Raw genomic sequence first — 18,603 nt, 5'->3', positions numbered from 1 at the left:
CCATTTCAAAGCCTACAGCGAACGGCTGGTTTGGACTACACTGCTGCACTTCCTTCAGGAACGACGTCACTAGAACCGTTTGTTGACTAACCCTTCGCCCAAAAGTACACGTAAAATCGGGGGTGTGGTTTTGTTGCTCTCCCACGTGGAGAAGAGCGCGCATTCAGCGCTTGCATCTCCCCGTTATGGTAAGAGGCGGGACCTTTCCGGGCAAAAGTGCGCTAAGCTACTGTCCAATCAGAACTCGTTATGTATTTCTGAAGGAGGGACTTCATAGAACAAGGAAATCATCATGCCGTTTTTAGGACAGAGGAAACAACGCTGTACAAGTAAATTGTGTGAAAAATACGGTGTTTTTTTACACGCGAAACATGAACTCATGTTATATTGCACACTGTAAACATAATCAAAGCTTCGAAAACACGCGAAGAACAGGACCTTTAAAAAGAGTTTTAAATCGATCTCCATGTACTCTATTTTCCTATTTGTTTGTCAAGCTAGTAAGTGATAAAACCCCATTACAAAGGTACATTGTCGAGAATGGCAGAAATGTAGCACGATTTGCTAAGGCAGCATACTCTGCACGCAACCTATCACATGCACGCTGCTTGTCAAAATACTTTTGACTGCAAAAGATGAGGTAACGTGATGAATGTCATGTTTTCATACTAGAGGCGGCATTTTGCCCAGTGGGATATAATTAAATGAATGGCAAAACACAGCATTTTGTTTGTGTACCCCGTCACCTCACGTACCTCCAGTCTGTGAAACCAGTTTGAGAACTACTGCACTAGACAATCAGACACTAGAGCAGATGTCAAGGTTTGTTTTAATCTGAAATTTCTGTCTGTTCTTCACACAAATGTATTGCTTTATTGCTTAAAGGGTTAGTCCACCCCAAAAAATAAATCGTCCTATAATTTCCTTACTCTCAAGTCATCCTTAATGTAGTTCTTCCCCCAGAACTCAACTTTTGTACAGTGGTTAACGGAAGCCAGTGATTTATGATTTATAAAGTTAAATACAGATACTTTTCTTTCAAAAATGCATCACTTCGCTTCAGAAGGCCTTTATTAACCACCTGGAGCCCTATGGATTGCTTTTATGATTGGATGGATGTGCTTTTTTGGGCTTCAAAAACAAGGTACCATCCGCTTCCATTATAAAGTTTGGAAGAGCCAGGATATTTTTTAATATATTATTTAATATTTTTATCAACTCTTGATTGTGTTTGGCTGAAAGAAGGAAGTCTTGTACACCTAGGATGGCTTGAGGGTGAGTAAATTAAGGGTTCATGTTCATTTTTGGGTGAACGATCCCTTTACAGCCTTATTATGTATTTTTTTGCTGCTAGAGCTTGTTTTTTTTAAAACAGAGGTGTCGCTTGATGATGCCTTGATTGTGGTGAGATTTTATGCCACAGTTGCGGCTTCTTTCGCTAATGCGTATGTGTGGTAACGCAGCGTTGTTTTTAGGGCTGTGTATTGCCAAGACTCTGGCGATACAATACGTATCACGATACAGGGGTTACGATACGATATATTGCAATATATTGCGATATTGTAAGAGAGGCAATATATTGGGATATTTCTTTTTTGTGTTTGTTTTTTATAATTTAAAAGAATAAAGAACACAACCATAAGCCTAAAACACGAGAAAAAGTATTTTATTTAATTATTACAGTATAATTTATATCACTAATCATATGCAATGTGCCATCTAAGTTAAGGGAAATGTAAAGTTACTGCAGGATTCTTTATGTGTATATGTTTTAAAGGTTCACAGTATAGCAGTGGCTATTTAACAATAGGAAGTGCAGTCCATTTCATGACTGAATGACTGTTTGTTTTATATTTAACACTAGCAGCCCCGATCATACAGAACGCGTTTGTGCAGCGAGAAGCCTTTTTTGAATGGATTTCGGTTGGCAGAGAGCGTTATGCGCGCTGCTTATGCGCCCTGGGCGCCTCGCGTTTTTGAAGGAGCGCTCCGGAGGCATGAAGTTGAAAAAAAGTCAACTCTGAGCGGAAAAGCATGCAACATCATCGCGCTTATTTTCTGTTGTCCAATCGAATGAATGAAGCGGCAGGCCTTCCGTTGTGTTGACCGTTACATTGATTTGACTGGCAGTACAGGTGATTCGGGGGTTGCCTAGAAACATTAAACCGCTCTGCTCATTTTTGAATGAGAAAACGCCGACCAAAAAAGGGAGTGCAGTGCGCCTCGCGTTTTCGAACCTGAAAAACGTGTTCTGTGTGATCGGACCCTAAAGCTGTTTTCTATAAAGCAGTCTATTGTATAAAGTGCTATTTCAAGTAACATTACTGAACTGCAGAGCTGGTGCATCCATATCCACATCGCTATTATCTTTCGTTCTCCTGCCACCACTGTCAGTTTTGGTGTGTGTTTTTGTTACTGAGAGGAAAGCGTGCAGTACATTCTATCGAAACGCTTCTCAGCAGCGCGGGTGACGTCAGGATGTTAAGCGAGCTCGCTGTTTCAGTGTGTTTCTCAAGCAGGGGCGTAGCACCAAATTTTGGGCCCTGGGTACAAACCATCTTGCTGGGCCCCCGTACCATGTATGTGTATGTATAGAAAAGTGACTTCTAAGGCCCCCCCTGCCTCGGGCCCTGGTTACTCAGTACCCTTTATCCCCCCAGTCCCACGCCCCTGTTCTCGAGTATTAGATTATAACTTGGCCTATTTTGCAAACAAAATGATTCTTGTCGATTTCCTTAGTGGCTTCTTTTTAGCTGAAGCCAAAATGAGTCCACACTTCAGCTCTGTATACTGCAAGAGCGGAATAATTCTATCGTCTTGAGAGCTGGGTTTGCTAATGTAAACTAGTGATGCACGCACTTTTACTCTGCGCTTCTCCGGCTCCGCGTAAGTTATACGTTCTGAGATAGCACTGCCATCTAGCGGTTGGGTGTTATACAGTCTGTGGTTTAAACCGAACACAAAGCCACGAATCTTGGATGTAAATAAATAAATATATAAATATCGATACAGCGTTTTTGAGAATCGATACAGTATCCCCAAACATAATATCGCGATATTCACGTGTATCGATATTTTCTTACACCCCTAGTTGTTTTATCATTTTAGATACATTTGACTTTGTTGAACGTTATGTTCTAATGCTACTCTGTGTGTTTGCTCGGCAGCTACTATGAGACTTGTTGCACACTGCAGTGAGCTAGATTGATATTAGGCATGGTAAAACATGGTAGTTGCAGTAAATCAAGAAAATGATATTTAGACAATAAGACTAAACGTGTTGAGTTATATAAAAATGCATTTGTTGTCTGTCGATGAATGTATCCAAACTCAACTGTAATAAAACACATAATATATTAAACCATCTCTGGTGTTTCCATGATGTGGATATGTCATAAATATCATAAATATATGCATGGGCGTGGGAAGTAAATAAAAAGTGGGTGGGTCAGTATAAAATATGATCGGTAGATAAATAGTTTTGCGGGGGGTCTGGGGCTTCCCCCCCAGAAAAAAAAATGATTTCATAGATGTGATTTCCTGCATTATGGTGCGTTTTAGGCCATATCCCTTTCCTATAGCAAAAAAGACCTCAAACCAGTCAATACCAATAGTCTAATAAAAAGGCTATATTCATTTAACTGCCATAGAAATCAAGAGTTTCACAGATAATGATAATGAACAAGTTGCATGTTTTTTTGTTTTTTATGCTCCGTATCCAGACAGAAAAAGTGCCGTTTACTAAACGATTGATTGGGCCAGACAAAATTACAGAAATCACTTTATTATTTACCGTGGCTATAGAGTAGGGGTAAGACGCATGGCATTAAGTTTTGACGCATATCGCAAGCATGTGTTCGAATCCGCCTTTTGCCACACTCGCTCTACTCCCTTTCCCCATCACATATCAGATCAGAAAGGTATTTATTTTCAATAAAAAAATTGAAAATATTAGAAAAGGGGAAATAAAGCGTTTAACATGTGTTTAATAATAAGTGTCTTAATAAGTTTCTCGGTTAAGGGGTAGTCAATGTAAGCAGACGTGCTGAATTAGAGACGATAAAAGTGAGTGGGTCCAATATCATTGGTCTTAAAAAGTGGGTGGGTCTTGTCCCACCCACACACAATGGTTCCGACGCTATGAATATATGTCATAAATAGGCGACGCAAGGACACACGCCTTTGACCTGGTTAAAATTGATTTTTTTGGGGGGGATTTAAACATTCTTGGAAACATTTGGAATAATTTAAATACACAAGTCAACAAAATACAGTGATTGTTGAATATTTGAATCATAAAATCTTACATATTGTGCCTTTAAGATCTTTTTAAGCTTAAAAAGTCTAGCCCCTATTCACATTCCTTATAAATGAGGACGTTCACTTTAAATTCCTTTGTCGTGTTTCACGGAAGAAGTCATACTGGTTTGGAATTTGGAATGTCATGACGGAGAGTGAATTCGTTTTTTGTTTTGTTTTTTTTTGCTTAACTATATCCCTTTAAAGTCCTGCAACTCGCTTACTTGCAGTGTAAAGCGACAGTAAAAGTGAAATGACCAAGTCAGCAGTCATTCTACTCCAAGACGGTAAATAAAAGTTTTAGCCGATAAGTTACCACTTTACAACCCTCAATAATGCACAAGGAGGAAGGTAAACTAAAGCATTCATAAAAAATGCATCTCGTCTCAGATGAGACATCCACTGATTCACACACACAAGCTCCAGCATCACAGATTAAACAGCAGTCAAATAATCAGAATGTCACATCTCACTTTCATACTGTTAAAAGCAGTAACACAAACCCATGACGACAGCCCGCGTCAATCAACTCAGCAAGACATTATACGCTAATTATTCAACAGACCGCTCACACATTAACTTACGCTTCAGTAAACGCATTCACACAAAATACTTGTATATTACATACATAAGTGTACTTAGGAGTCAGAGGTTTTCCTTCCTTCACCCGCTTAGAGAACATGATATCACTATCTGTCACATTCATTCTTCCTTCGGCCGACCGACAACATGCCATATTCAGACATAAACACGATGAGAAGATAATGACAGACACCTCTGGGAGCCAATGGTATCGCACGAAACGGAAAATCGCTCTCTGATTGGCTGTTATAAAATATGTCCCGCCTTATCACGGAAGACTTTTAGAGCTTTTAAAGGGACGATCGCACCTAAACGCGACCTCTCTCTCTCTCTCTATTTTTTAAATTAATAATTTTTGCGAATGAGTAAAATGCTTAATGATTAAGGATTCCAAACGAACACCACGAAACACATTTAGTCTATCGATTGGGATTTGTTCAAAATTATACACGCGTTCTTTATCTGAACTAAACATGCCTGTATTTAGACCCATTCTCATTAAACCAATAAACTGCCTTTTAAGCAGAATAACTGCAACACACTGGCCATGTTTCACATGTCACTTACAATAAACACTAAATAACCTAGTGAGTTGCCTACCTAGGCAGCATTTCTGAGCACGAAGCCCACTGGCTGTTCACTATTTTTAAGAAATAAGTAGCAAAACTGAGAACACATCATTTAGTACTTATAGTAACTAAGTACATTTACTTAGTACATGCTTTAACCCAAATCTTAAAGGGTTAGTTCACCCAAAAATGTAATTAATGTAATTAATGACTCCCCCTAATGTTGTTCCACACCTGTAAGACCGTTCATCTTCGGAAAACAGTTTAAGATATTTTATATTTAGTCTGACAGTGTATGCAAGTGTATGCACACTATACTGTCCCTGTCCAGAAAGGGAATAAAAACATCATCAAAGTAGTCCATATGTGACATCAGTTAGTTCATTAGAATCTCTTGAAGCATCGAAAATACATTTTGGTCCAAAAATAACAAAAACTACGATTTTATTCCGCATTGCCTTCTCTTCCCTGTTTGTTTTCAATCCTCAAATTTGGATCGCCAATGTCACCAATAAATCATGAATCGATACGGTGATTCATACCCATTAAAATCTTTATTTAAGGATTGAAAACAAACATGGAAGAGAGGAGAATGCAGAATAAAGTCGTAGTTTTTGTTATTTTTGGACCAAAATATATTTTCAATGCTTCAAGAGATTCTAATCAACTAACTGATGTCACACATGGACTACTCTGATGACATTTTTATTACCTTTCTGGACATGGACAGTATAGTGTGCCTACACTTACATATGCTGATTTTTTAATGTTTTATTTTATAAAATATTTTAAACTCTGTTCCAAAGATCTTACGGGTGTGGAAAGACTTTAGTGTGAGTCATTAATGACATCAATTTCATTTTTGGGTGAACTAACCCTTTAACCGAGAGTAACCAGGGGAATTGTAATATTTTACATTTTATTTCATAAATCACAAACTACTTAACTTTACTTTACTTAAACTTGCATAAGAAACATGCACATGCCAACGATTATAATACAGTTAAAATATTTACAATGACTTCTTGTGTTAAATGAAATATTTCTCAGAGTATTACTGCCCCCCCAGCAAATGTAACACTTTCAAGTATACTAATCGACTCGCTGTTTATCAAATAAAAGCACATCTCAAAGTAATACAATTGCTTAATAATTTATCTTTAAATTATGCCAATTATTTAGCTGTCAGGAATAATGTTTAAAGCAAATGTCTAAGTGCTTGTACTTTTTTGAACGAATAAACAGAATAAAATTATGACAGTCAAAATGCTTGTCATTTTCATGCAGTATATTGTGTTACGTATTATATTATCAGCATTAAAAAAATGAGTGAAAAGCTGAAAAGTATGCTTCTCTTATTTGTTTAAAGACAACACACTTGAGCAGACATAGATTCCACAAGTACTAGCAAAACTCGATGATCCATTTTAACCCAGATTGGTCTCAGTGCATCCTGTTAAAGAATCCTTCAAGTGGATATTTTAAGGAAACTATGTACATTATATATTTGAATGCCCCCCAACTTGTTAACATTTAACTGCCGCACAATGTTTCAATTTTCAGGCATCACAATTTTAGACTGCAGAGGAAAGTTTCTTACAAAGTAAAACAATTGTACTTAAAAGGTTGTTTGACTGAGCACTAGGTTGTTAAACATTACAATTGACACCTTGAGTATCCTTTGGTCACAATGTTCATGACTCACGCCACCCCTGTGGCCATGATTAGAGAAAGTTAATTTTACTTATTCATATCAAAAGATCATGTGGCTTTGCAAAGATCCTCCAGTTCTAGAATAACAAATCAGTCTATTTTGTTCCTACATCATTAATTTAAAGTCAAATTTAAATGCTGCCATGGTCGTGGGATCGGTTTCTCAGTGCCACAGATTAGTTTCAATAAGGTAACCGGAACACAATAACATGCAGGGAGAAATCAGGCGGTAACGTTTCCTATTATTCGATCAGTAAAACATCCAAACTGAGCTTTATAAAGGACCACCACACCACGCATAATACGTAAGTTAACAACACTTGCACCTGTAGGCATGATTTGCTTGTATTGTATTCATAGTCAGGCTAAACCATGCCTTTAAAAAACGACTGAGGGATTCATGCATGCATAAGCTGCATACATGTGCCTCCTTCTTAAAACAACAACAACAAAAAAACTATTGCATACTCATGCAAAACACTAGCTGCAAGCTCACAGTGAACAATGCATCTTGGTTTCACAAGAAACTTTATGACCAAGTGCAAAAACAACCAAATCTGGGAAACATTCAGCAATACTGAATACATGTGCTCTGACAACAAAGTATGACTGGTGCATGAAGGTGTATTAAGTGTGGGGAACACAATAAAGACACTTCCAGACACCTGGAACATAGAAACAGACAATAAAGGCACAAAGACAGGTGCAAATGCAATAAAGAGAAAATATCTCAATCAAATACAGTGCATATCAACACAGAGAATACAGACACAGGCATAAATCACAGAAATAATATTAATCCAAACATTGGAGCTGGATGGGCCATACCTCCCACTCCTTAGTTGAACTTTCAACAGTTTGTTGCTCCTCGTTTGCCTCTGACTCCTCGATTTTCTTTACCGCGATGAAGCCAGGATCGCGGCTGATGATTCCTAGCCCATCCCCAAATACATCAGGGCTCCACTGGATGAAGAAAACGTACAGGTGATCTGACCTAGAGAAACAATGGCAAATACATTGTTAAAAAATTATACTGCTTTTATTAATTGCAATCTATTAATTGTATAGGAGTCAGACTGAATCAGAATTATCTGCCCTGATTTTAGGGGAAATCTCAGGAATTCTGTAGAATGGATTTAGACATTGTTAAATATGTTAAAGGTGCATGCAGTAAGTGGTTTCTGAGAAGCTTTTGATATTTGAAATCAGCTTTCAAACAAACACACCCTTCCCTTCATTGCTACGGCCTCAAAATAACAAACACGCTATGCAACACAGGCAACGACCAAAGCTGCTTTTCTACCGTCAGGCCGAACGAATCTTAGGGTGCTTTCACATCACTAGTACGGTTCATTTGGTCCGAACCAAGGGCAAACAAATATACATTGTAGCATTTTTCATATTTTTTGGTTCCTTTTCACACCACACTGATTGCTTTGATCTGACCCAGTTGAAACGAACCAAAATGCAGTCACATGACAACATCCACATCACTCATTGGCCATGGCGTATTTCCATAATGGCCAGGGACAAAACCATTATATTACCATTATTTGTGGTGTACAAACAGTTACATTGTTTGTACACCACAGTATAATAATAATACATTTCTATAATGAAGCGCGGATGCGACTGGAAAACAACTTTCTAAGCGCATCGCTCATCACTTCAAGCGGAGGCGTGCATTAATTCTGCGGCAGCTGATTTAGTCAAAAAATGATCAGTACTTCTTGCAGTTGGTTCTGTTCGAGGTCGGATCACGTTCTCACCACAAACGAACCACTCCAGAGTTACTTTCTGCATACCGAGACCACCTGTATGCTTGTTTGGTCCACTTTTGGTGCGCACCCAAGTGTGATTGCTGCTTTCACACCTGACCAAACGAACCGCACCAAGTACGAAAACAAACTTGTACGATTCAACCAAACTAAATGAGGCAGGTGTGAAAGCACCCGTATAATGGTACGGAATGGTTCCAGTTGTGCTTCCACTTGAGCCTGGTACTGCATGGCACGATTACAAACCATTCTCGGCCTGGAATTCTCAGCATGGTTAGCTATCTGTTGCCTGGCTACCACTTTCTCTGTAGCTGGCTAAGCGCATTTAGGATTGAAATAATCAAAGATATTTGGTATTTGAAATTGAACAAAGAAATTTGCTTTACTGTTTTCAACCTCCATCTTTCTTATCAGAAGGGCCATTTGGACAAAAGAGATTCTGAAGGCCTGTAGGCCAAATCTGTGTCACACCTGTAGTACAGTGGGGGAAGTTTGGTCTGATTGGTCAGTTTGAATGACTCACATTAGGGGTTCAGTCACATGGTCATGGAAGAAATAAGATTGTCTCTTTTCTCTGGAGCTTCACTTTTTTGCTCTCTTCTCTTTGTCTCTCACTACAACCAAGTTTGGATGCAATCAGCTGTTTTTCAACAACAGTAACATACAACAACATATCTTTGTTCTGTGAAAAAACAGCAGAAACCAAAGTTACTCGAAAATCAAGCAGAAACCCAGCAACCGCTGTGTCATTTTTCAGGCCTTCCCTCTCTCTAACGTCTCTTCTGCACTGGAAAGCTTTTCAATATTAACAAGGGTCCTATTGCCTGGTCATAACCCTTCTTCTTCCAATTATATTCCTCTGACCTTTTCCTCTGTGGTAATATCTCAATTTTCTACTAGTGATGGGTCATCACGAACAATGTGTTCATTTTGAACGAATCTTTAATGTGACTCAGGAATGATGAGTTGTAAAAAAAGAGTGGAAATAAAGAGTTGGTTAATGCTTTAAACTGTATCTGTATGATGGGGGAAACACTTTGATAAAGCAAAGATACTTGTATACAGTGGATTCTAATCTTCAGAAAATGTCATTGGATATAATACAAAGAAAATACCATATTATTGACTTGTCTATTACGACTTTTCGAACAGCTCAGCTGTAATTTATATTTCTCTAATGATACCCATATTTAATCATTTAGTATAGAAAATAGAAATCTAGTGTTATGTATTTAGGTTTCATGCATAATTTTGAGTCCATGATAATGACTCAAAGCCTGCATTATAGTTTTTTCTTATTTGAAATGTGATCAACATTTGCGTAAGTAGATGTGGTGGGGAATTTAGCTATTAACATGTAACATTTTAATTATATTCTGCTGAAATGAACAAAATAACTTTTTGCAAAAAAAATGTTTATTTTGCTGAACAAGATTCAAAGATCCGAGTCAGTAAAATGATCCAAACTTCCCATTACCCTTTTCTACAAATGTCTCTCTTGCTCACTCGCTCTCCTCCCCATCATGCGTTCCCATGGCTGATTGGCTACAAGAGTGTTGTGGTGCTCGTTCTGATCAGTCTGAGAATCACACAGAACTTTGTTTAGGTGCTGTTACTCATAGCTTAGTGCACCTTTAATCTGCATTCTTACTAGTAGGATACAGAATAATCCAAATATTGAAATGTGTTTTATTTTTAATTATTGAGAAGTTTCAAATTCAAATTCTTGAATGAATAGAAAGTTTAAAAGCACATCATTTATTTGAAATAGAAATCTTTTGTAACACCTTTACTGGCACTCATAATCAGTGATTTTTTTATTCATCAATGCATCTTTGCTGAATAAAAGGATTGCTTTCTTTTAAGAAAAAAATATCTTACTGACCCATAACTGTTGAATGCTAGTGCATGTTTGCTTTTGTTGTTTTTGTTTTAAACGGCAAAGCCGTGGAAAATTCAGTGTGACTTGCATCAGGATACGACAGGCGGCTGACAAGCAGCGTGAGCTTCAAAGCTTCGTCTCTCTCTGCCCTGCTCTCACACTATTGTCATGATACTTTACACTGATCATCCGGGTCGCCACCCAACTAGGTCACGTAGTCGGGCACGGCCATGTCTCAGTGACAACAACAGACAGCAGTTTGGCCACAGAGCTTTGCAGTGCTCCAGGAGTACAGACTCTGTTCAGTTATTGCTCTAACATGCAGATTGTCAACGCTAATCTATTCTGACTTCTCATTCTGATTTAGCCCAGGAAGTGTTTCCTAAAAAATATCCGTGACTCATCTCATAAAGTGATAACAGGCAGAATAAGTTCCAGTGGGATGAAGAACACTGAGCGCTTGTGTTGAATCAGAGGGTAGATGAAGCGAGACAAAGACAGTACTGTTTCAGTACTAGAGAGCTAATCATGTAAAAAGACAGTCAAACTGACATAATTTTCTAATTTCTCGAATTCTTGAAACATGACTTTAGTTGAATTATGCGGTGTAATTTCATAGAGAAACATAAATGCCCTACAATAAGGTTGTGTTTGTTAACATTACTTTACTACATTAGTTAACAAAAAATAACAATGAATGACTTCTACAGCATTTATTATTATATTTATCTTTAATAATGTAAATCTTAAAATGTACTAATACATTATTAAACGTTGAATCTGTTAACATTAATGCTCTGTGAACTAACATGAACTAGATAAGTTTTATTAACTAACATTAATGAAGATTAATAAATGCTGTAAAATATATATTCCTCATTGTTAGTTCATGCTAGTTAATGCACCCAAAAATGAAAACTATTCTATAATTTACTGGCCCTTAAGCCATCCTAGGTGAATATGACTTTCTTCTTTCAGCCAAGAGAGTTTTTGAAGCTCCAAAAAGCACATCCATCCATCCATCATAAAAGTAATCTATATGGCTCCAGAAGTTAATAAAGGCATTCTGAAACTAAGCTTATCCATGTTTATAACTTTATAAATGATCAGGTGTGTAACAATATTTCCCAATATAAAAATGCAACTATTGTATTAATATAAAATGCAATGTATTGTTGATAGTGTATTTGTGACACTATGTATTGTGAATAGTTCACCCAAAAATGCAAATTACCATATGAGGAAAAAAATTGAGTTTACAGAGTTTGAGTGTCAGTACTACTTTAAACTACTATATATAATGATGCATATGTATATATTGTATAATATTGCAATGGGAGAATATTTGTGGGTCTTGTTGCCAAATGTCTTATGTTACCAGTATAAATACATCAATATGTCATGCGTTGTATCATACTTGTGTAAGGCCGTTACCAGGAGCCAGTGATTATAGTTTATAAAGTTATAAATATGGATAAGCTTTGTTTCAGAAGGGCTTTATTAATCCCCTGGAGCTGTATTGATTAATCTTATGATGGATGCATGTACTTTTTTAGACTTCAAAATATAAAGCACAATTCACTCCCATTATAAAGCTCGGAAGAGCCCGGATATCTTTTGAATATAACTCTGATTGTGTTTAGCTAAAAGAAGAATGTCATATACACCAAGGATGACTAAAGGGTGAGTAAATTATGGGATCATTTTCATTTTCATTTAACAAACAACTGAATAAGAATTGGTTGACAGTGTAACTGCATTCCTAGCAGCAAGTAAAAGAGATATCCTTCAGCATATTTCCCATAAACTCACCCCAAAACATCACTGGTATAAAATAAACAAATGTGTTGATCACTTAATGGATCCTTTTGTATTAGTGGGTGGTTCTGCCAGATTAAAGTGCAATATGGACAAGATATTTGTCAATAATGGACACAAGCTGTGGAGGTCTAAAGTCTAGAGTCCACATCTCCGACTCACCTCTCTTGGGGAACGGCAAACCAGTACTCATGCTTGCGGTCACGCTGTGCGTACTGCTGCATTGAGGCGCTGGCGTTGGACACGAAAGTCTTCTTCATGGCCTTGCCCACTCGCAGACACAGAAACTTGTGAGACTTCTGCCTCTCCTTGGACAACATGAGACCTGCAACAGAAAAACAAAAGCTCATCCTAAAAGCACAGCTAAAATATCTGCAATAATATTATAATAATAACTGCAATAGAAAAGTTGCTTACAAAAAACATGAATATAAGTCTATGGGACAGAATTATGAACCCTCATTTGGCGTTAAAAAACTACTGTCAGGACTTACTAAAGTGTGCTGAAAAGGTGTAAATAGGGTTGATTTTGCGGCTGGCCTTATTGCATATGCATTTGTAGGAGTTTCCTTTTCAGATGCAAAATATATGGGAGGAGAGTTACAAGGTTACAAGGAGTTACAAGGTTACAAGGTTTGCACAGGTCAATTTACTGCTATTTGTGCAATTATTTGCACCATTATTTTTAATTTGCGTGTCGTCAGTAGAGCACGAGCTAAACTTACAAATCCCATTTGTGCTTTAAGATTCTGTGCTCTAAAATTCTGTCTATAAATTTACAGTAATACATTAATCATCAAGGACCACAGTATTTCAATAGTGACTGGAATGAAAACACAGTGCCTCAAATGAACTAAACCCTGCCGGGAGATCAGATCCAAAGCTGAATCCAATGCATCTTTTGTTAATAACTGATTAGAAGGTCAGCGCAGCGGGAGATGTAGAAAGAAACACCTTACACCAGTGCTTACGAGTCAAAGCCATTTACACAGCCAATGCAACATTAATCTACTTACACTGCAGCAAACAGTGGGAGGGCATTCATTTTCAATGGGCTAATTTGGTGTGTAATTCAGATGATTTTTAAAGTCGGTCCTGAGCTGTGGTAATAACCCCTTGGTGATTTGTCAGAATGGTTCAATGATTCAAAACGGGACATTCACTGGACAGGAGTCAAAGTTCATTCTCATGACATTAGGCTGATTAATTGCTGTTGAACAAGTGAGGGGAAAAAACTTTATATTGTTTATTGTCTATGAGTAAATTTTGGTGTTTTGAAGTTTAAGGGGTCGTGTCATATTTTTTGTCAACTTTAATTATTTATATTTAAAATTATATATATATATATATATATATATATATATATATATATATATATATATATATATATATATATATATATATATAAACACTATATATATATATATATATATATATATATATATATATATATATATAAACACTATATATATATATATATATATATATATATATATATATATATATATATATATATATATATATATATATATATATATATATATATATATATATATATATATATTATATAAATATATATTACCAAAAATATTGGGACACCCCTTCAAATCTTTGAATTCAAGTGTTCCAATCACTTCCATGGCCACAGGTGTATAAAATCAAGCACCTAGCCATTCAGATTGCTTCTACAAACATTTGTGAAAGAATAGGTCACTCTCAGGAGCTCAGTGAATTCAAACGTGGTATCGTGATAGGTTGTCACCTGTACAATAAGACCATTCGTGTTCTTTAGAGTGACGAATCACACTTCTTTGTCTGGTAATCCGATGGACAAGTCTGAGTTTGGCGGTTGCCTGGAGAACAGTACTTGCCTGACTGCATTGTGCCAAATGTTAAATTTAGTGGAGGGGGATTATGGTGTGTTTTTTTTTCATGGTTTGGGCTTGGCCCCTTAGTTCCAGTGAAAGGAACTCAATGCTTCAGCATACCAGGACAATTTTGACAATTTCATGCTCCCAACTTTGTGGGAACAGTTTGAGGATGGCCCCATCTTGATCCAACATAACTGTGCACCAGTGCACAAAGCAAGGTCTATAAAGACATGGACGAGAAAGGTCAAAAAATCCCATAAACCCACTCCTAAACCTTGTGGAAAGCCTTCCCAGAAGAGTTGAAGCTGTTATAGTTGCAAAGGGTGAGCCAACACCATATTAAACCCTACGGATTAAGAATGGGATGTCATGTATATGTGTGCGTATTATTAATTTGAATATATCTGTTGATATTGTTATTTTAAAACAAATTAAACAAACACAAACATTATGATGAATATTGTTGTGCTTGTTATGATGCTGTGAAGTCATATGAACTACTTTTATAATGTTGTTTTACAGCTCGTAAATATATAATACTGGTAAAAGTTAAAAAAGAAAAAGAGAGTAAAACCGTTTTGCTCCTGCTCCTTATTAACACAGCATCTGTACTGCTTCATCCACAATACCTCATCATGACTGGACTTTCTTAAAAACGAATATGCATGGTTGACATGTGGGCGGTCAGATGTTAATGTTTTCATCTGATGTCAGTAAGCTGCAGATGTTGCCTTTAACTCTTTTATTCCACAAGATCTAGGAAACGATCAAAATCTCGATTTGATTTCTCATGATATTACAACTTTAACTCACTCCTGAGCTCATTCTAAAAGCCGGATCAGCTGTTAGTGTTGAATAACTATCAGTAGATGATGACTCATACGCTGGGATGGAGAGCATCTTGAGGCAATACAAAGAGCTCAGCATGTCTAGAGCTGAAAAGCATGGAGGAATAATAATAGAAATATACAAGTGAGAGTCTAAAAATTAACATTTCATTATCTGCTTTTCATTATAAGACTATGGAGCCTAGTGGAGATACTGCTTAGCCCGGAGTAATAGCGCTCTGGCATCTCATGTGTATATCATACCATTGTATTACCTGTACCACAGTACCTTCTAAAAACCACTGAATATGATTATGATAATCCTTCAGTTCCTTGGTAAAGGGTTATAATAAGCTCTGTACAATGCAAATTTTAACTGAACCTTAAAACAAGATATATTTTACATGAAAGGGAGGGTCTAATGCTATTTCATGCATTCCAACGTATTAACACTTTTAAAGAGTTGGATTCTCATGCTAAACATGGCCAAAATTTCAGTGTTTCTGTGCCAAATACACTCCTTCAGAATTCGAACAAGTTTCGAAAGAGTTATTTTTTCAAATATGGCCCTGTATGAGATCATAAAGGGCAGAATTGCTTGTATGGGCACTTCTCCCAGATGAGCGTGCGCACGTCAACCAGAGAGAGCAACAGCGAGAGCACATCAACGAGCTTCGTTCGGGTTACGGAAGCCGTCGGCAGCGCTGTCATTTTGTTTCTAGACCACAAAATCAACAATGTCACTAAAGAAGTGTGCTTCTTTTTCAGCTTTCCAAATAACCCAGCGTTAAGGAAACAGTGGATGCAGTTTGTTTTTCCAGAGAAGCAACAGAGTTCAGCAAGTGTGTTTGCTTGTTCCTGGTTATGAGTGGAAATATCAGGCGCTGAGTGAAAATGCATCAAATGTCTGTGTTTTGTTGGCAATTGGCGCGTAAGTACATATGATGTAATCAACGCGAATGTATAGTGAATCAAAAGTTATCCAGGGATAATGCCATGATGTATTGTGTGTGTGGTCGTGAATTTTTAGCTTAGCCCACTACACGTCTGCACGAGCTCGACTGTTTTTGGAAAGAATCGGTACAGCGTATCTGTCTTTTATAAATATGATACAACTAAAGACTCTTCAGATACGAAGCATGCATATCTCTGTACTCAAGATTAACATGAGATTGGCAGAAACTGTGTGTTATATACCCTTTAAGCTAAATTTCTTTATAATATTAATATTTCTTTTTTAAGGGAAATCGAACAAAAAATAATTATCGCACCAAATTGATTTATTATTTAAATTTTAAGCATAAAACTCACATTTTTGTTAAACTTATTGACAACTAAAGACTCTTCAGATACGAAGGATGCATATCTCTGTACTCAAGATTAACATGAGATTGGCAGAAACTGTGTGTTATATACCCTTTAAGCTAAATTTCTTTATAATATTAATATGTATTTGTTAAGGGAAATCAAACAAAAAAGAATTATTGTACCTCATTGATTTATTATTTAAATTTTAAGCATAAAACTCACATTTTTGTTAAACTTATTGAAAATAAAACTTAACATACTATCATTTCACTTTTGCTGAGTGCATCTTTAGTATATTTTATTTATATTTTATTGTACACTACCTTTCAAAAGTCAGTAAGATTTTTTTCTCTTGATTAATTAATTGAAAAAAAGCTGTTCTTTTGAGCTTTCTATTCATCAAATACAAGTATCACAGTTTCCACAAAAATATGAAGCAGCACAACTGTTTTCAACATTGATAATAATAAGAAATGTTTCTTGAGCAGCAAATCAGCATATTAGAAGGATTTCTGAAATATAATTTGACACTGAAGACAGTTTGTCACTGAAGACATCATAGGAATAAATTCTATTGTAAAATATATTCAAAAAGAAAAGAGTTACTTTAAATTGTAATAATATTTTAATATTTCTGTATTTTTGATCAGATAAATGCACCTTTGGTGAGCATAAGCGACTGAATGATAGTGTTTTGAATGTGTATTTTGTTTAGATATATTTACTGGGAAGTAAGACAAGACAGGCTTTTTTCAAATGCTGCAATTCTGCTAAATCAGTATCAATACAAAATCGACACCTCAGGCAATAAATACAAAAACAGAGTCAATAATTGATATCAACCACTTGTTATTAATCACATTATTTGTATAATATATAATCATTTTCAGCTATACTTTTAAGAAAAGAACAGCATGTGTAGTTTTGATGGGCTTTAGCTTATCTTGCCGTCAGACAGCGGGCCGCTGGCACAGTCATGTCAAGAGATCAAAGCGGCGTGTAAAAGCCGTGGTAAAGTGTCCCAGCGCTCCCTCAGGTGATAACAGGTGAGCCACTATTCATTTCCCAGCACTCTCTCGTCTTGCCATCAACAAAGCCTCACAACACAAGGTTATCAGCCCTTCCCAGCATGCCTCATTCCAGACACCAAGACAGAAGCTTACTTTGATATTAAAATGTAAGAACGCTGTACTATAATGTCAATGCTGGTTACAATGACATTAAATGTGCGTGCTGGCTCAAGAGAAAGAACTTTATACTGTTTAAAAATGTTAGTTAGGCTATTGAGTTTTAAAGGCACAATAAGTAATTTTCGCAACTAAAGGTCGCTTATTCAAAAACAAAGGTGTTGCTTGATGATGCCTTGATTTTGCGGAAATCAGGGTGTTGAGTATCATCTCAATATAGAGAACGAATAACAAAACTTTTACAATCATATTGTAAATACAACTGTTAGGCTTTAGTGCTAATTCAATTTATGTTGTTGTAATTATGCTTTCAAAAAGTCGATTCTGCTCTAATTTGATCTGAGATTTAAGTAGCAAATGAGAATCACTAAAATTATTGAATATATTTTGCGATAAAAGCCTCTTTTTTTTAGATAACTGTTTTGTAAATCACACGCAACAGTTTTTCATTATCAGAATATGTAGAAGTTTGTTATTTTTGGGGGGCGTAGTTTAGCAAGGTCTGCAGCAGGAGAGAGAGCCAGATGAGCGGTGAGAAAATGGGTCAAGTGCAAATAACAAACACCTGTGTCTTGTTTCAGAAATTGGCATGGAGAAATCGAATAAAGCCACCGGGAAACGAGAATCAATGGAATGATGTCATGGACACAGTCCATGTCCTGGTAAAAATTGCCTATTTCTCTGGATTTAAACATTCTTGGAAACATTTGGGATAATGTTAGTGGTTAAGTAGCAATAAGTAGGTAGTGGTTTTTGGATATTTAATCCA

The 18,603-nt window shown here is 36.6% G+C and overlaps 1 protein-coding gene across 1 annotated transcript in view; it reads right to left on the bottom strand.

Moving 5' to 3' along the window:
• Nucleotides 1-18,603, bottom strand: part of oxr1a (oxidation resistance 1a) — a 200,328-nt gene that overhangs the window by 15,376 nt on the left and 166,349 nt on the right. Inside the window, 2 exon segments of the mRNA XM_067448060.1 lie at nt 7,992-8,157; nt 12,804-12,966. Coding sequence (XP_067304161.1) covers nt 7,992-8,157; nt 12,804-12,966 — 329 coding nt within the window.

Source organism: Pseudorasbora parva, chromosome 7, assembly GCF_024679245.1.
Source record: "Pseudorasbora parva isolate DD20220531a chromosome 7, ASM2467924v1, whole genome shotgun sequence".
NCBI lineage: Eukaryota > Metazoa > Chordata > Actinopteri > Cypriniformes > Gobionidae > Pseudorasbora > Pseudorasbora parva.
The sequence above is the reverse complement of the archived record's forward strand: the minus strand, read 5'-3'. Positions and strand labels throughout refer to the sequence as shown.